The sequence below is a fragment of the Molothrus ater genome, chromosome 2, assembly GCF_012460135.2.
Source record: "Molothrus ater isolate BHLD 08-10-18 breed brown headed cowbird chromosome 2, BPBGC_Mater_1.1, whole genome shotgun sequence".
Classification (NCBI taxonomy): Eukaryota; Metazoa; Chordata; class Aves; order Passeriformes; family Icteridae; genus Molothrus; species Molothrus ater.
The window spans coordinates 31,537,131-31,555,606 of NC_050479.2; the positions used below are offsets into that span (position 1 = coordinate 31,537,131).

General features: G+C 43.1%; 4 protein-coding genes across 4 annotated transcripts; 2 read left to right on the forward strand and 2 right to left on the reverse strand.

Moving 5' to 3' along the window:
- Positions 1–1,186: 1,186 nt before the first annotated feature.
- LOC118685059 (lysozyme g-like) lies at positions 1,187–4,901 on the forward strand. The gene is given in 6 exon segments (XM_054518588.1): positions 1,187–1,346; positions 2,036–2,121; positions 2,730–2,912; positions 4,248–4,336; positions 4,338–4,381; positions 4,759–4,901. Coding segments are annotated over 6 exon segments (705 nt in total).
- Positions 4,902–7,956: 3,055 nt separating this feature from the next.
- MRPL30 (mitochondrial ribosomal protein L30) lies at positions 7,957–10,247 on the reverse strand. Its single transcript, XM_036383885.2, has 5 exons — positions 10,128–10,247; positions 9,708–9,788; positions 9,105–9,251; positions 8,223–8,296; positions 7,957–8,139 (listed from the first exon to the last, which is right to left on the reverse strand). Exons 1-5 carry the CDS (start codon positions 10,176–10,178, stop codon positions 8,007–8,009), a joined length of 486 nt encoding a protein of 161 aa, XP_036239778.1. The 5' UTR covers positions 10,179–10,247; the 3' UTR covers positions 7,957–8,006.
- A 33-nt stretch (positions 10,248–10,280) lies between these two features.
- On the forward strand, positions 10,281–15,196 carry MITD1 (microtubule interacting and trafficking domain containing 1). The gene is made up of 7 exons (XM_036383873.1): positions 10,281–10,499; positions 10,667–10,762; positions 11,850–11,986; positions 12,069–12,155; positions 12,763–12,878; positions 13,187–13,247; positions 13,338–15,196. The coding sequence occupies exons 1-7, from the start codon at positions 10,346–10,348 to the stop codon at positions 13,431–13,433; spliced, it is 747 nt and encodes a 248-aa protein (XP_036239766.1). The 5' UTR covers positions 10,281–10,345; the 3' UTR covers positions 13,434–15,196.
- A 1,237-nt stretch (positions 15,197–16,433) lies between these two features.
- Positions 16,434–18,232, reverse strand: LIPT1 (lipoyltransferase 1). The gene is made up of 2 exons (XM_036383860.1): positions 18,167–18,232; positions 16,434–17,965 (listed from the first exon to the last, which is right to left on the reverse strand). Exon 2 carries the CDS (start codon positions 17,740–17,742, stop codon positions 16,600–16,602), a length of 1,143 nt encoding a protein of 380 aa, XP_036239753.1. The 5' UTR covers positions 17,743–17,965; positions 18,167–18,232; the 3' UTR covers positions 16,434–16,599.
- Between the last annotated feature and the right edge of the window lie 244 nt (positions 18,233–18,476).

The window sequence follows — 18,476 nt, forward strand, 5'->3', positions numbered from 1 at the left end:
GCCCTGCAGCCTGGCTTCAGGGTAAACAAAATTGTCCCTGCCCTGAGACTCTTGTGATCAATAAAGAGCTGCTTGCTAATGGATCATGGATACTGATATTGAATGGATCACTGTGGCCCTTGTTATATGTACTACAGGTGGATGTCCTACACTTACCACATGCACAACATATTTCAGTGGTAGAGCTGTCAGGTTGCTCTAGATGGAGGCTGAAGAGCTAGCTGAGTATAAATAAAGACCCAGGGAATTCAGGTGAAACTGTCCAGGTGTGGCAAAGGAGGTTTGTATAGAGAATATGGGCAGGGAATAAAGTTGTTCATCAATTACTGTGATGCAGAGACAGCAAACTAGTACATCCTTTATGTTTCTGCCCCAGAAATAAGGGAATAGTAGCACAGGCCATTTGGAGATTACTGGTTTGTGAATCACCTTTAGTGCTTTTTGAATTTTTTAAATGTCACTTGTTTTGAGCCACATCTGTTCTATTCTCCTTCCTGTCAGATGCATTCCTCTTTCAACCTTCTTTACACTCAGTCATAATTGTGAACTTGAAGAGCCCCATGCATGAGCTGCTGTGACTGTGCAGCTGATTCTCTATGGGAAGTATCAACAGCACAGCAAAAACTTACAGAATCTCTCAGTGCAATGACACGGGACAAATTCCCCCGATAAAAATGTAAAAGAGCTGCTGAAAGAGCAAAACGGCATTTCACACCCTCAAAGTCTGCCGTGGGGGAGAGGCGGGTCAGGATGGATTCTGCCGCGGGAGTTCTGCCATCCAGCGGCTGTTTTCCTTACTGCGGCACAGCTACAGTAGCTTGGAAACCCACACGCCTGCTAATTTGGGGCTGTTGACCTTTGTTGTTCCTGTGCAAGAGGGGATAACAACAGGGGCCTGGCGTAGTCTCTGCATATCTGAATGCTGAGCAGTTGCAGCTCTGGTCATGTTATTGTTCCTGGATCTTTGCCTGCAAAAATGTCATTAAATCCAGAAGCCCATTTTCCCATTGTCAGCATGTTTCTGCTTCCAAGAACTGAAGGGGAGCAGCAGTTTTTAGACAAGGCTCCTCCTAGTTCCTCCACGATTCCTAGCAATGGGACTTAAAATTCAATTAAAAGCTATTTCATTTTTAAAATTCTAATTGTGTTTTTGCTGTAGAACAGAATCCCTGTTGTGTTTGGGAGGATGCACAAGTTGTTAGGTGTTTCTGTTTCTTGTAAGACCAGTGGGGGTGGGAAGTGCTCTGAGCCAGCTGTTCCAGAACACTGCCAGCAAATACAAAGCCCATTTGTCTCCAGGAAGTGGATTGAGAATGTGGGGAGACATCCTGCAGCAAACATGTCAGGTCTGTGATCTTTGTCTAATATTCTTGTAAATGATTCACTGTACCAAAGTCTGTATTCTATTAGATGAATTGTTCCTCTCAGTTGATGTTTGTGTGTTTTCCCTCCTGCAATGGTGTGTTAAGACAACACACCATAATATATGGTAAATGCTGATAAATTGCAAGTCAAACAATCTGCAAGTCAGATAAATTGTAATGGGTGTAATTGAAGGATGTTTCTGTTTGATTTTCTTGTAGCTATGGAAAAGCAAGCTGGAGCAAATAAATAGTGTAGGATTTCAATAAACTCTCATTTTTTTTTTCTTTACTTTAAAAAAAAAATTGGAATAGAAAACCTGCCTTTTTGAGATGCCTTCCTCCACTGGCCATGCAGGCAGCCCAAGTCACAAGCTTAGACTAAGACACTTAAGTTTTAGGTAATTAGGGGAGATGAATTGGGCCCAAAGCACCAGTTCACAAGGTACATGAGCTAGCATGACTAAGAGGAAATCCCCTCCAGAGCAGGCCATATATACCATGACTGCATCTGCTAGCACAAACACCTGCACTAGTATCAAAAGGATGCCATGGGTTTCAGTCAGGGATCTGAAAGCATTTTAACAGCATGAGTCACACATTGCATTGGCCTGACATCTGCTTGTAAAGACTGCTCTGTGCTGGTTTCAGCTGAAACCAGCACGTGTTCTTAGGCTGTTCAGAGTGTTATGGGAACATATTGAATGTTGACACAACTGGAGCTCTGGGGACAACTGTGAAAGCAGATGGTGTGAGCTGTGTAGGTAGGCACTAATTCAGTTGTTCATTCCCCCCTTACACCCGTGCACAAGCTCATGCCTATTATGGATCCTGGTCTCTGACTGTCAGTCATTGCCAAGCAAGCAGATACTTTCACAATCAATCAACAAAGACCCTACTTGGGCACATAAGTTTATGTTGGGAATAGGGTTGCCTTTGAGATGACATTTAAGACCATCACAGAAAAAACAAAAGTCTGCTGGGTGCATCCAACCTCTGAACTTACTTTTCTCTCTCCACTGAGAGTTTCCCTGAAAACCTGAACTTCTGAACATTTCTCCATTATAGTCCTAAATTCAAAGGGACTAAATCTGGGACTAATACACAGAAAGGCTTAGATTTAAAACAAGACTCATGTTACTTTCAATCTGCATGCTAGAGAAATGCCCTCTAAATCTGAAGAAAAAAGTCTTTTATATCATCTGTGTATTGATTTCTAAGGTACCCTTCAGTAAATTTAGTCAATTCTTTGTTTCACTCTAAAGAGGTTCAGAAGGATTCAAAATGTCAGCTCAGCCATAATGACCTTTAGAAAATCTGGGTTTGGTTTCTAAAATGAAAGGCAAAGTCATGCATGTCATGTTGTAGAAGTTCCTGCCTCAGAGAAGACAGCAGAAGAACATGGAGAAATACCAGGCCAAGATGGCAAAAGCTGGCAATGGTGAGGGTCTTGCTCCAGCTTTGATTGATTGCTGGTGTTTTCTTTCAAGGGCTGGGACAGAACTGAAGGATGGCCTGGGTGACCATGGGAATGCATTTGGCTTAATACAGGTATGGTCAACCTTCTTAAAAACATAAATCTCATCCTTCCCTTGAAGCAGAGTCAGAAGAGTGGCAGGAACCCCGTTGAAAGGCAACCCCCTAAGCCTTTTAAACCAAGTCTTTGGCCAGGCTAAAGCCCATGCTAACCAGACTGTCAGCTCCCAGCACCAGGGAAGGACTTGGGTGAGCATCAGTGCATGAGCAGACTGCTTTTACACTGTGAAACTGATGATTGTTTCCCAGCACTCCCGTGGGATTGAAGAGATTAATTGTTCTTATTTCACATTTAGATAATAAGTCTTTTTTTTTCAAAAAGCACCTTTTTAAACTGAGCATGCTGTAGGCTGCAGTTACTACCATCAGGTTAATTATACTTTATGCACCACAGGGGCCTGGGTTGTGGGGGATCTTGCTTCATTATTCATGCTTACATTTGTGCCTAGCTTGTTTGCCAAGTTGTAGCCTTATCTGTAAAATCCCTAAACATTTGCTGCATGCATGGGATCTGTTTTTCTAACAGCTCCAGCCCCCTCAGACTTGTGCTTTACTACCTCATGGATTAAGGGGAGATCCCTATAGGAAATGGATTTTCCCACCCTTGATTCAGCTGGGGAGGAGAGGGGCAGTCACCTTTCACCTGGAAACACTGTGAAACAGCAGTAATCCTGCTTTCTGCATACTGTCACCTTTACAACAGCAGCTGTGATGTTTTTTTAAGACTGACAGACAAGGAAGTAGGGCTGGCATTCCTCTTCTGTGTCCAAATGGACCTCAGACGTCTGCTGGCTTTGCCTGCGCCATGAGAAGTGCTTGTGTCCTCTCCGTAGAGTCACAAAAGAGGTAAATCCTGAGACTGAGGACTGTCACAGACATCTTTTTGTGAAAATTTTTTCTTTAGGATTTTCCTGCTGAAGCTGAGAAGTTTCAGCAACAAGTGTAAACAATTATTATCTGCTGCTGTGGAATGCAACAGGTCCACCTGTGATTGGCCCCTCTTGGATGTTTATAATTAATGGCCAATTAAGACGGAGCTATCTTGGAGAGAGTCCAAGAGAGCTGCCTTTGTTATCATTCTTTTCTATTCTTAGCTTAGCAAGCTTCTGAGAAAACCTGTCCTTCTTTTTCTTTTTAGTATAGTTATAATGTAATATATATATATATCATAAAATAATAAATCGAGCCTTCTGAACATGGAGTCAACATTCTCGCCTCTTCCCTCATCCAAGAACCCCTGTGAACATGGTCACAGAGGACCAAAATGAACACCAGCAGCCTGTAAGCAACAAAGAGATCTGGATAAGTAGTGGGGTATCTGGTGTGGTGATGTTGCTGTCTCACTTTCAGGCTGGCAAACAGCACCATAAGATTGGCAAGCCATGGAACACTGAAGAGCACCTAGGACAAGACACAGAGATTTTATACAGGATGATAAATCCAGAAAAAATCTCTATCTTGGACAGAGGTACAGCACCTCAGAGGTTGAGTTTTGTCAGCTTTGAAACACTTCACATATATAAAGTCAAGCATGATAATACTGTAAGCACTGCAGAAAGCTAAACACATCCCAGTCCCTATGTTCATGTGGAATAATATTCCTTTGTATGCACTAAAAGGAATAGAATAAGATTAACCTTCTAGCAGTTTTTTTTTGAAACCTGGCGAATACCATGACATTTTTGAGTTGCAAGGACTAAGGGTGGGTTCTCCCACTCCTCTCTCCATTCCATTTGTTTTGTGGTTCTATACCCACCTACAAAAAGCAACCTTTCCTGGTTGCCTCTCCTGGCAACTCTGAAGTATTATTTACTGATGAAATAGCACCTCTGTTTACATGTTTCTTTCACCCTCTTTCCAGGTGGGATCTCAGCCTATAATGCAGGTGTTAACTCTGTCCAGATCTACGACAAAATGGGTATTGGTAAAACACACAACTATGCCAGTGATGGGGATGTGAGACTCAGGTTTTATAAGAAAAATGGAATTGAGATCTCTGAGTAATGATTAGATTTGAGGCCCTGATTTCATACTTTGCTTCTAATTGAAAACATTCTGTATTTCTCCTCCAGAAACAATAAGAATGGGGCAGGACAACGAAGCTGGAACAAGAACAAACTTGCAATGGGGTTTTTTCCAGCTAAGGCTAAAAAAACCTTAAAAGATAACACAGCTAATAGTCCAAAATGTAACTTACCTTTTGCCTTTAATTTTTATCTTATATCATGAGAATATCCAGATTTTTCATCTGTGCCTGCAGTTTTTCAAGCAGCAGATTAATGCTGCAAGGAAGCTGTAACACTGCTTAACAAGACTTTACCCGTATTATGTTTTATCTGTAGATACACATGTCTAACAGCTGTACAAAACAGCCAGAGGCTGTCAGAGGCTTTCAACACCCACTCATTTGGCCTCAGTACTGGCCCTGTGTTGAGCAGGAGGTTGGACTAGAGACCAGAAAGACTTTCCAATCTGAATTTTGCAATCATTGTAAGTCAGTCTGTTTGTTCTCTACACAAAAAGGGAACAAAAAGTCTCTTACCTGTGCTTCACAAAGACCTACATGGAGCTTACAAAGTTCCATTACTGAAAGGGTGTGGACACACTGGTTGTGCACGCTGCTGGTTCAGGTTTTAGGGCTTGAGAGCAAATCTTGAGAGAATGTATGCTCAAACAGAGAAGGTTTGGGATAGCAGACTAACTGTGGGAGAGTGGAGGCCCTTGGAGGAAATACCATTTCAGAAACACCCAAACGTACACATATATTAAAAAGTTTTAAAAAACCAATTTTCTTGCTCATTGGAACTGTCAGCTTGTCAATTAAACATCTTTGTAAAATCTCTTGAAGCTGCATCATACTCAGAAATAACAGCTACTATGTATTTTGCCTTCTCTCCATGTGGGAGCCTGCAGTGTCCATAGTTTATCAGACACTTCTTTAGCTGTGAACGGTACCAAGCCTTTTCATTAACACAGGCCCTCCGGGATACCCGCAGCACTTTTACAGGCTGCAGCGCCAGAGATCCACACGCACATCCATACACAGAGCGTGTGGTATGGAGCTGGCAGAGCCCTCTGCTGGAAGCTCCCCAGGCTGCAGCGCCACCGACGTGAATCCCCAACGTGCCTGGTGGCAAGGCTGAGCCAGCCTGGCCCTGGGACATCGATCCAGCCACAAGTCTTAGTATTTGCTATCCACCAGCAGCAAGATCCAGCAAGCCTAATTTTCTGTGTCCTAGTACTTGCACCATCTCTTTAAAGAATGCCCTGTGCCTTGAATGCACTACACATGTCCTTTAAAAGGGCTCAAATTCCAGCTTGTACCTTCCTGTGGGAATATGATCAACCCCTCGCAGAGACTGCAGTTATAACACACTGCAGCACAAGATGCTGTGCAGATGTTGGAAGAAAGGCAGGAGGTGAAAAAAGCAACATAAATTAATCATTTTTTCAAATAAATTAATCTTAAAAGTGATTAATTTATCAGTTCTTCCATGCTATTTTGTTTCAGCTCAAATTCTCATTTCTGGCTTCAGCCTGGCCATAGGGGCCATTACACTCCTCAGTGCCACTACCACAGCCTGTTACTAATGATATTTTATGAAAATCCTGTCACTAGGATTTTTCTCCTGAGAAGCTGAGAAGCTTCAGAAAAAATGTCAACAATAACAATCTGGTAGCTGTAGAATGTAGTCTAGAGATTATTTACCAACAGGTACATCTTCGACTGGTCTCATGTAAATTGTTTCTACTTGATGACCAATCACAAGTCCAGCTGTGTCAAGACACTAGTCAGTCACAAGATTTTATTATTCATTCCTTTCTAACCTTCTGATGAAATCCTTTCTCTCTATTCTTTTAGTATAATTTTAGTATATCATTTTCTTTTAATATAATATATATCATAAAATAATAAATCAACCTTCTGAAACATAGAATCAAGATTCTCATCTCTTCCCTCATCCTAAAAACCCTCAAACACCACCACACCTATCCTTTTCCCTCTGCATGGTGCCTCCAGCTCTTATGTCCCTGTCCTGATATCTCTTCCTTTGAACTCCTACAGGTGTTTACTCTTCTCTGCAAGCAGGCAGAAAGGATAAACACTAATTCTCAGTGACTGCATCCCTCTAATGCTCTCACAACATGCAGTCATTAAGATTAACTCCTCTTCAATGTGTCTAATGTGGGAGTGGCTCACGGCATGTTAAATTACAGAATTTATCCTGACTGGAATGCAAACTACTTTATCATTTGATACAGCAGCAGCTTGCTAACTTTGGCCACAGTTCTTAAAACTGTAGTATTTTATAAGCTTGCAGCTCATAATTCTAGCTCACATCAGAGGTTTGCTTCAGGGTCTCCACATTTCTAACGTCTGCCATTCTAGAAAAGGAAAAGCATTAACTTTCACATGGACTACAGCTCTTAGGTTATTCTTACTGAACACTTAGGATCAGGGGATACATATGAACACAGCAGGTTACCTGAAAGACAAATCAGACAACCAATCAAGAGGTGAATAACTCCTGTTACTCCCAAATGGAGAGTTCACATGCTTTGTAAGCTACAGAAGAAGCCAGAGGACTGACTGTTTGCTAGGGAACAAGCAAAGTGAGATCTGGATAACCATGGTAAATCACTCTCCATGGACAGCCAGTCAATTCTCATGTGACAACTAAACAGAGGGCTTTTCAATTCCAATTCCAATTCCCTCCTCTGTGCAGTGAAAGTCCTGCAGTATTGCTGTAAGTCTTTACTGCTAGCTGTGAAACGTCCTCACCATCATTAGCTAGAACTATTCCACTCACTTCTCTGCTTATTTGACTTTACCAACGAAGTCAAACTGTAAGAGAACTTACAGTTAGCCAAAAACTGCAGCACTCTAGCCACAAAATTAAAACACAGAGAGCCTATAATTCATTTAATATTTCAGGTAACTATTAACAACATTGAATTTTGTATCTGTACACCTGAAATCCTTCTTTAAGCATCAGTATCACCCTTTGCCATTCATACCAGAGCAAGAATTTTTACTTTCCATACACAAACTCTCAACTGGGGATTTAAAATATTTATTTTATTAAATCTAAATCCAACCAGTACATCTTATGCCTTAATTTCTTTCTGCTCCACAGGTTTCAGGCGCTTTTTAATGATAAGCTCTCCCCTGGTTGTCAGAAAGGTGCTGGACACTTCCTCTTCTGTTGGCAGCCCGTGGGGGAGCTTCAGTGGCTGTATTCTACAGGCAAAAGAATATGTTTAGTGAAGTCCTGTGACTAGAAGGGAGTTACATTAAATGTTCCAAATAAACAGTTAACAAACCTTATCAGATGTTTAACAACTTTCAGTCTGGAATTCACAGAAGGGATATTTTTGTGCAGTCTTGGCTGATGTGCCTACATAAGGGATAAAACAAGTTTTACAGATGTGTTGCCAAATCCCAAATCTTTGTTTCCTGAACTTTGCACACCACCAGTACAAAAATAAACCACATTTGCAAATGTAAGATTTAGAGAAGTGCCATGCATCAAGAACAGACATAAAAAATATGCAATCAAAACTTAATTCCAGTAAAAAGACAATTTCAGCTTTATTCCTACTTCACTATAAATGCATTTTTCTTCCAACTAAAAATATAGTTAAAAAAATACTGTAAATGTAAATACAAGAGTTTAGGGGCAAAACTGCTTTTTTTCAGTTATATCTTAAATTGATCAAGCACACATTTTTTCCCTGTAATATAACACTGACTAGACAAATCTTTGCATAATGTACAGTTGGCCTGAAAAATTCAGATAAACACATCTTTGACACAAACTTTTAGAGTCCTGAATTTGGAAGCCTTTTCACTGTTAAATGAGTTTTATTTTCCTTCCTACAACTTCTGAATAATATGACCTGCAGAGACCTGAATTCAAAGTATTTACAAACCTATTTCCATTATTATAGAAGAATTCTCAGGGTAAAGTTCTCCTCAGGCAACGCAGCACAATACCATAAAGAGATATTCTGAATTCCCACTAAAAGCACATTTGCCACAAACATTCCCCTCAGCTCTTAAACACATCATCACCCTCTCAGATTGCTTTATGGCTGCTGTAAATGCAATTCTAGTTTGTGACTGCAAAATGGAGGTCTTTATAAAACCCACCAACTTAGTGCTACATTTCTGACATAGACAAGTATAAAAAAAAACAATCATACTTTATCCAGTCCCAGATCACGGATTATCTTCTTTTCCCAATATGGGCGACCAATTACACTTTTTATTCTAGTAATAACATGGATTTTGTGGGGCTCCTCAGGGTCACCTCCATACTTTTCATGATCTCCAGGCCGTGGCTGAAATACCTAGAATAAAAAGTTCACAAAACCAGAGGTTTTTTCCCTAAATATCTGGTCATCAGTACTGCAGTTAACTACTGCCCTAAACACTTCAACCTTGGTAAAAATTCTTAAATATTTTTCTTTTCAGGCAGTCAAAGCACCAACAAAGTGACCTCAAATTTAGCTTCTATAACATGAAGTCAAACATATTTCTATAATGGTTTGCTGGTAAGTATAGAAACTCTAGAGTTTACCCACAGAGTGGCACAGAAATACACGGACAACACCCTGTACCAGCACAACACCTAATTCACATGCATTTTATCAGGGAGCCTGTGATCAGCCTCTAGATGACAAGTTTTTCCACAAACTTTAAGAATGCTTTTAGGGAAAAGAATAAACTGACATCAGATAAAACAAAAAATAAATAAAACTAAAACTATAAATATAAAAAATGTAAAATGCAAGTCAAGCACATACCGAGTCTGGAATATTGGACCTGGTAAAGAGACAACGAACCCACACCGGGGACGCCATCCCCTCCATCCTCTTCCCCAGCACCTGCAAGGAGAGGAGGGCATAACTTGCCTGCACTTTCCTTACCGCTATAAACACCTGGGAACAGATGACACAGCCACGAGTCCCAGCCCCACCTGGATCCCCACCTGAATTCCCAGCGGGGCCCCGAGCAGGATCCCCACCTGGATCCCCACCTGAATTCCCAGCGGGGCCCCGAGCAGGATCCCCACCTGGATCCCCACCTGAATTCCCAGCGGGGCCCCGAGCAGGATCCCCAGCTGGATCCCCACTGGCCCGGAGGCTGCAAGTCTCAGATCCCCAGCTGGGTTCCCGTTACCCCTGGATTCCCCCACACCCCCAATCCCCACCCCAGATCCTCACCTTCCCGGTGCCCGCAAGCCCCAGGCCGGCCCGGCCCGCCGCGGCCGCCATCTCCGTGTGCACCCTTCGTCCCGGCCGAACACCGGTGCCGCAGCACTTCAGTTCCGGGCGGGCGGAAGGACACCGGTGCGGCACTTCCCCTCCGTTCCCCCGCCCAGTCTCCGCTGCCCGTCCCGTTCCCGTCGGGAGCCCTCCGGTTCGTGTCTCCGTCCCTGTCCATGTCGCGGGCGGGGAACGATGGCATTGCCGCGCTGGAGCGGGCCGGGGCGGAGACGCTGAAGCGGGCGGTGCAGCTGGACGTGGCGTCCCGGTTCCAGGAGTCGCTGGTGTGTTACCAGGAGGGCATCGACCTCCTGCTGCAGGCAATGAAAGGTCGGGGCTCGGAGTGGCCCTGGGGACACACGGGCAGTGCTGGAGCCCGGCGTCCCACGGGGAGGGAGCGGGAGCTGGCGGTCTCCTGCCAGGAGAGCCGGGCCGGGCAGGGCTCGGGAGGGCCGGCCTCTGTGCTCAGCTGGCCCGTGACTTTCTGTGATTCACAGCCACGACTGATGAGGCGAAAAAGCACCGCTACCAGCAGAAGATATCCGAGTACCTGACCAGAGCCGAGGAGATTAAAGAACACATCAAGAAACAAGGTATGAATACCTAAATGGGGGGTACCGAGAGGAGGGAGCCAGGCCCTTCCTGGTGGTGCCAATCACCAGGACATGGGGCAGAAACTGATGCACGGGACGTTCTGCCTGAACATGAGGAAGAACTTCTTCACTGTGCGTGAGACCGAGCACTGGAACAGATTGTCCAGAGAGAGTGTGGAGTTTCCCTCTCTGGAGATACTCAATGAAATAAATAGGGCAGGAGATATTTCTCCTTTTTAATGCCTTCATTAAAAAATCGGGTGGGAAGAACCGACGGGTCGCGCTCACGCTGCCGCTGCTTCCAGGAGTGGCACGGAGGAGGAGGAAAAGTGCAGCTTTGTCCGCTGGTCTGTGGGCAGAGATGGGGCTTCTGTCCTCACGCGAGCACCAGGAAATTCCCAGGTTTTCGGTTTGACATTCGAGGTCATCTGTCCAGCTGACGACTTTTTAGGTTAGGGTGAGGGGTAAAAAGGGTATTAGTGGACACTGGATTCTGTTCTTCACGTCTAGACATCATTTCAATCCCTCAATTCCGTGTTGGCTCGTTTTTTTTAGGGGTTTTTGCTAGGTTTGGTGAGGGGCTTCTTCATTTGCAAGCCAACCCCGATGTCCCCTCCTCTTCACCATCCTGAGTGCCATCCTCCAGGAAGCAGCAGGGTGTTACTCAACAAAAAAGGGGAATTCCCAACCATCAACAACAGGTAGTTAACGAAAAACTATTAACAAGGGGTGATTATAACAACAAACAGTTAGAACTCTACCCTGGCAGCAACTGGCCCAACCTGTGAACTCTGCAACCTTTTAAAAAAATGGGCAACTTTTCTACTCATAACACTCAAGAACTGTCTGGACACAATCCTGTGCCATGTGCTCTGAGATGATCCTGCTTGAGCAGGAGGCTGGACCAGATGTCCTGCTGTGGTCCCTTCCAGCCTGGCCCATTCTGTGATTCCATCAGCTGGGATGTACCTGAGGTACCCGTTTGCTTTTAAATGTCTGTTGTTACATGAATGTTTGATGGGCGAGGTGTTTAACATGAGAATTATATCCTGACCTTTACTTAAACAGAGATTTACTTTCATTTCAGATAGCAAATACCATAAGCAAATCAGGATAGAAGAAAATGCAACAGGTTTTGGCTATGAAAAGCTTTTCCATGAGTACCTCACTGAGAATGTTTCTGAAGTTTGGGTGGAGGACCCGTACATTCGCCAGGTTCATCAGGCAAGTAGATATTTGGTGTAACTGATATAGATGTAGCCACTAGAGAAATTCCAAGCTACTAAATTAAATAAAACTTTTTCAGTTGTATAACTTTCTACGATTCTGCGAGATGCTAGTTAAGGGGCCATGCAAGGTGAAAACAATCCACCTCCTCACTTCCTATGATGAGGTAAGTGTCTAGATTTTGAGTTCTATTCTGTGTACTCAGATGATGCCACATGCAAAACAAGATATAAAAATGCAGACTTGTTCCTAGATAGTTGAACATAAGTAATTTTGTAAGTTCAGAGTTTTCTCGTTAACAAATTCTGAGTAAGCAGAATCTTAAATTTCTCTGAAAGTTTTGTTGTGGAAAATGTCATAAAAACCAAAGCATCTGTTGAGACGGGTTATTTTGCTCTTCCAACAGTTGTATTTGTCATTTTAGAGGCTTTCATGAGCTGAAATCTCTCAAACTGCACCAGTTACCACTGCACTTATTTAAACTATTACTGCACTTATTTTGGCTCAAATAGTACATATCTAGTTTCAAAGAGCTGAGAGTGAGCTCATCCTCCACATCCCTCAGCAAATATACCTGTAGACTGTCTGCTTTTTATCCTGTCTTTGAAACTGTAAATCTGCCTTCATCCAAGTTACTTTCTTTTGGTTTACTTTGATAATGAAAATGTTTTGAGTTTAAAGGTGTATGGGTTTAAGAAGTGGTGACCAGAAATAGAATATATAGTTAAAAAAAAGAAAACAAAACCCCATAACATTATTTTTACTTTTGATAGGGTAGTGGGAGGAGTCAACAGATGAGTGCCTTGGAAGAAATAAAACAGTCATTGAGAAATTATGGAGTAACACTGAATATTAACTTTTCGTCTTCAATACATGATCGAGAAATCAGGTGGGTGATATAAAAAATGACCAAATGGCAGTTATTTGAAGTCAAAACTATTTAACCCTAAAAGTTAAGTAGTTAACTTTTGAGATAATTACAGTTGTGATTAACAAAATAAAAGGTACTGGCCCTCACTGGATGAAATCAGCCCTCCGTAGTTCTATATTTTTTAATTGTGAATAGTTGTCTCTATACAGAATGGTGTCTTCTGTGGTTCACACAGGTATTGGTGACACTAGGAAATAATTGTGATTGAAACAAGGAGCTTGTGCATCATGTGGATGTAACCTTTTTATTGTGCATTTTTCAAACAGATTCAGCAATGGGTGGATGATTAAGATAGGAAGGGGTCTTGATTATTTTAAGAAACCAAAGGTAAGGATGCTTTGACTTCTTTAATTAAGTTAAAATGAGCTCTCCATAGTGAGTATATGCTCACTGTGTCAATTCTGTTCATTTCTGCAGGGTCTTTTCAGCATTGGATACTGTGACTTTGACTTGAGACCTTGTCGTGAAACAACAGTGGATGTCATTCTTACTAAACACACAAAGAAAATGTGATCAGAAATGACTGCTTTTAATAAGTGTTTTCATAAGCATAAAAAATGTAAGACTGAAAGATGTTGCTTGAGTCCAACTGGTTGCCCACAGAAGCAACTCTTTTAAGTACTTAGTGCAGTATAGCTTTTAAAATCTATATATTTTAGAATGTTTGAGACTTTCCAGTCTGAGAAAACAACACTGCATGATTCATTCATTGTACTTCTTCTGTAATCTTAATTACAATCCATGTCTAAATTTTATCTTGATTTCAAAACATACCCTCAATGGTGTCTTTCAAAAGCCTCTATACTGTCATTTCTATTTTTACTGTGGATTTTGTCTTGAGCCTGTTTTGGATTTTATATCTTTAACAGACCACCTCACAATCATTGGAAGCTGGGCTCCCACATGTGCCCTTTTATAAGCAGTCTTATTTATTTCCTTTAATTCCTGTATTCTACTCATGACTACTATTTTGCAGGGTTTTTGTCAATCCTGTAATACTTTACTTCCCAGACTTTACTAGTAATCCCAATTTTTACATTCCAGTTTCCAAGCTCTTTGCCTATGAATGTTGTAGTGTTCAGTACACAGTCATTTTAGGGTTGTCTTATGTGCCTCTGCATCATGGATTTTGGACTGAGAAGGCTGCAAACAGCTGTAATCTCTTCCTTGGCACTCCTGTGTGTTCTTTTATTCCATGATACATATACCTGATATCCATCCTTGGCTTTAAGTGTGGAAAGGATGTGTGATCCTCTCTCAGTCTTACTCTCTGACTTTAAAGCCCAATGACTGGCTTTTCATGCCACTCTCAACTGCAGTAAGTATTTCACTAGTACTAAGGGAGTCCCCTAAAAAGAAAATTTAAGTTTTTTCAGAAGTTGGGTACCCTGAGTATCTCAGTTGGTCAGAGCATGGTGTGAATAATGCCAAGGTCATGTGTTTTATCCCTGTAAGGCCCAGTCACTTAAGAGCTGGACTTGATCCTTGTGGGTTCCTCAAAATTTAAAAAGTCCCTCAACTCAAAATATTCTGCAATTCTTAGCAATATACTGTATTTAGAATAAAGACAAAGTCTTCCCTTGTCATTCCTTCAGCCTTTGGAAACCAGAAGGTATTACCAGAGTTGCTGGTAATACCTTTTTTTTTTTCCTTATACAAGAGTTCTTTGTTAGCAAGAATCTGCCTAAGTCATACAATCTGACATAAAAAACAGGCAGTGGCCTCTTTTTCAGGTCCCATCAAAATGTTTTCAGCCTCAGGACTGACATGTGCCTTACACTTTCTGCCTTGTAATACAATAGGCCTCTATATACTAGTAGCATGTTTATTGCTAGAACTATTTTTGTTTCCTATATTTATTTTTCTTGATGGTTGGTGTATTCCATTATCTTTTTTTCCCCTTAATTACTTTATTATTTCATTTTCTGTCATCTAATGCTGCTATTCTTTTCCTCTTGTTTCTAACAACAAATCTATTCCACAGCAATCAATAGGAAAAGGTCTTTGACTTGGTTTCTGGGTCACAATTAGCCAGTGGTCTGTCTTCTTTATCCTTTCTCATAATAATGTTTCAGCTTTGCAGTGTTGCATCAGCAAAATGAATAATATATGTGCCACAGAGCTGTGTGCTATTAGTCATTCCCCCAAACATTCCATAGGAGCTCCCTGGTTTGCTGCTGTGATAGGAAGTTTCTAGTCACTTGTGAATTTTATTCAGTTGTGTATAATATATGCCTATTTTTAATGCAAATAAAGGTTATTTTTTATTATTTGTAGCTTTAGTCATCTGTCTGATTTCTTCACAACATCAGGAAATTCAAGGAAGCTGTGAAATGCCTCATACATCAAGCCACATTCTGGAGAAGGCTCACTGTAAATACAGTAATTTCCCAAATGTGAAGCTTTCTGTCTTTTAACCTAGTCCAGCAATTTCAAACATAGAGAATCACAGAATTAACTGGGCTGGAGAAGACCTTTGAGATCATCGAGTGCAACCTAGGACCTAGCACCAACTAGACCATGGCATTGAGTGCCACATCCAGTCTTCTTAATCACTTCCAGGGAAGGTGACTCCTCCACCTCCCTGGGCAGCCATTCCAATGCCCAATCACTCTTTCTGTGAACAGTTATTTCCTAATGCCCAGCCTAAACTTTCCCTGGTGCTGCTTGAGGCTGTGTCCTCTTGCCCTGTCACTGGTTATCTGGGAGAAGAGCCTGAACCTCACCTAGCCACAGCCTCCTTTCAGGTATCTGTTCTGACCTAATCAAAATTGCATTCCACTTTTTCTTCAACAACAGTGAAATACATCTTGAGCCTTTTTTTTTTTTATAATTATACTATATATATAGCTATCATTTAACAATAAAACTGTCACTTTCACTTCATTGTTGCCTTTTATGGGAAAATCTGCTAGGTGGTAACATAAGGAAACTCTTTCTCCTAGATCTGTATTTGCATTTTCGAGTGTTTAGCTTTGATGCCAGTACCCATGGCAGCAGGGACTCCCAGCTTTGTGCCAGGCACAAGAACAGAGGAGGCGCCTGTGGCCTCCCAGTTAGCCTCTTCTGTCCTCATCACAGAAACGCCCACACTGAACTTCCTGTCTTCCCCTGCTCTTGCACGTGCATGGACAAAAGCCCTAACCCAGGCTGGACCTACAGTGATTCACTACCCAGCAGTGAGCTGAGCTCACTGCAGTGCTTGTACAGCAGGGGCACAGCACTCTGCAAGAAAGGACTTTGAATCAGAAACCAGGGGACATCCCTCTCTACACAGCTCAGGGGCTGTGACACAGCCTTTGGGCTTCTGTCCACAAGGAGCAGGATGCAGCCTGGGGCATCCAGTGCAGCAGCACAACACCAGTTTTACACCTACCCCATTCCATCTGTGTCAGCCATTTGTACCTTCTCTGCTACAGGGCCAGTTTGGGATGTCCCCACTATTTGCCTGGTTCAAGCAGCAATGATGTCTTGTCAGCTGTGGTTTCAATCCTACAGATGGGGAACATCAGGTGCAGGCAGTGTGAAATTTAATTGTAATATTAAATAAAAGCACAAGATTGAACAGTTTGTTTTCTACAAGCTGAATTTTTCTCTTACTAGTGATTGTTTTAAATTTGTTTTCGATACATTAAATAAAAAAGCAGCAGAAGTTTAACTTACATTTTCAAAATGCAAGTCACATTAACCTTATCATATTCTCACACAGTAGCCTCCACCTGCTGTGTAACTCATCGTCTTGTGGACACAGTCTTAGCAATGTTGTCACTAGTGTAGTGGTTTCATTTGGGCAAAACTTACTGCCAGTAAGACTCTTGACCAGTTCACTGTACAGTCCTGGTGGCAGCCACTGCTCTGGCAGATCAATGTTACAGACTTCAATTCTTCCATGCTTTACATCCATATTTACTTTAACGTCAAGAACAGAATCTTTATAGACCATGTTAAGACATGTGCTAATACTGAACTTTGGTGTCTTTCCATACACCCATTCCCAGGTTTGTAGTTCTTGAGTTTTGTTGCTAATTCCAGGAAGCAGAGTCTCATCAGCTGGATTTATTAAAGTGATATGGTGATCTATCTGGTGTTGCATAGCATATTCTTTAGCAATGGCATCCAGGAGCATCTCAGAAGTTAAACTAGGATCCTCTTCAAAGAGATTTTTCACCAAGGCAGGCACGCTAGGAGTGGCATTGCTCTTTAGCCCTTTAAAAGGACTTTTTAGCACAGAAGATAAAACAAACTTATCTGCATTACAGAGTAAGGTACAGTGGTGATAAGCACTTGTCCTTCCCAGCTTTGCAGCAGTGCCTGAGATTTTGTATTTCCTGTCTAGCAAGATGTCATACCTGTCAGTGACATGTACATCTAACGGGGGTCGCAAGGCTTTCAGTGCCTTCACAACGAGCTTCAGGTTTTCCATTCGTTCATATTTTTTTCTGGTAGTGAAGAAAGTCAAATTGATATTGCCTAGGTCGTGGTAAACTGTTCCTCCTCCACTTCTTCTCCTGGCTAGATTTATATTTTTTTGCCTCAATAGCTTGAGGTTGCATTCCTGCCAGGGATTCTGATGTCTCCCTATTACCACGGCAGGGGAATTTCTCCAAAGGAAAAGGACCTGTTGCTTCTCTAAATCCATGTGGTCATGGATCCAATCTTCCACAGCTAGATTTTGGTAAACATCATTAGAAACAGACTGGATAATGAGGCCTCCGCTAGCTGTGCTCCAGAAGCAAGCTTTTGGAGTCCTGAGGACACAGGGCAGCCAAAGGCAGCTCTTTAATGACTGGAGCACCATGTTTTTAATAATTGCACAGTGCATGGAAGGAATGCCTGCTCTGCTAATGCTGAATGCGGCAGGAGTGCAGGCGGCTGCTGTGACAGAGCTGAAAGGCCAGTGGCGGGCATGAGACACTCATTCTCTTCCCACAGCAGTAAGCCAGCTCCCAGGCACGGTGCTCCTCCGGCGATGCCGCTCAGACCCGGCCGGAGCCTCACAGGACATCGGGGGTGTCACAGCAGCTGCTCCTCACACTCCCTGGTGCCTGAAAAACCAAAGGAAGAAACGGAATGTGCATTATCCCCTCACTCCACGCAGCCTTGCTAATTCGATTTCACTTTGCGTAGTCCAGCTTTGTTAAGGTTTTCTGCCTTCTTTTCCATGGGGTTCCTGGCGCGGCGTCCCCTCAGGCCCCGACGCCGCGCCGCCGCCCGCACAGCCCCGCCGGGCGCCCTGCGCTACTCACGGCGGGTTGCGGAGCGGTTCCAGCGCCCGTCCGCGCTCCCGGGGACTCCTTGGAACCGGCAGCATCGGGAGCGCTTTCCGCTTCCCGGGTGAGAGGTGCTGGGGGCGGGCGCTGCGCTTGCCGTGCGGCGGGGCGGGCTGAGGGCGGCGGCGGCCGGGGAGGGCTGAGGGCCGGGGGCTGCGAGCGCGGCCCGGTGCTCGGTGAGCGGCGGGGTTCCGCCTGTCCCAGCGCAGCCACGGCACTGGGCGGGGGATGGAGCTGGGGAGAGCGGGAATGACCAGAACACAGAATCGGTCGCGTTGGAAGGGAC

Bases quoted from the DNA above. Each gene is read 5' to 3' on its own strand.
- MITD1 (XM_036383873.1), top strand. From the start codon at position 10,346: ATGTCGCGGGCGGGGAACGATGGCATTGCCGCGCTGGAGCGGGCCGGG. The intron at 10,763-11,849 runs GTATGAATACCT...CTTTCATTTCAG, and splicing joins AGAACACATCAAGAAACAAG to ATAGCAAATACCATAAGCAA. The intron at 12,879-13,186 runs GTGGGTGATATA...TTTTTCAAACAG, and splicing joins ATACATGATCGAGAAATCAG to ATTCAGCAATGGGTGGATGA.
- LIPT1 (XM_036383860.1), bottom strand. From the start codon at position 17,742: ATGCACTGTGCAATTATTAAAAACATGGTGCTCCAGTCATTAAAGAGC.
- MRPL30 (XM_036383885.2), bottom strand. From the start codon at position 10,178: ATGGCGGCCGCGGCGGGCCGGGCCGGCCTGGGGCTTGCGGGCACCGGG. The intron at 8,297-9,104 runs GTATGATTGTTT...TCCCTTATGTAG, and splicing joins GTGATCTGGGACTGGATAAA to GCACATCAGCCAAGACTGCA. The intron at 8,140-8,222 runs GTTTGTTAACTG...TTTTGCCTGTAG, and splicing joins GTTGTTAAACATCTGATAAG to AATACAGCCACTGAAGCTCC.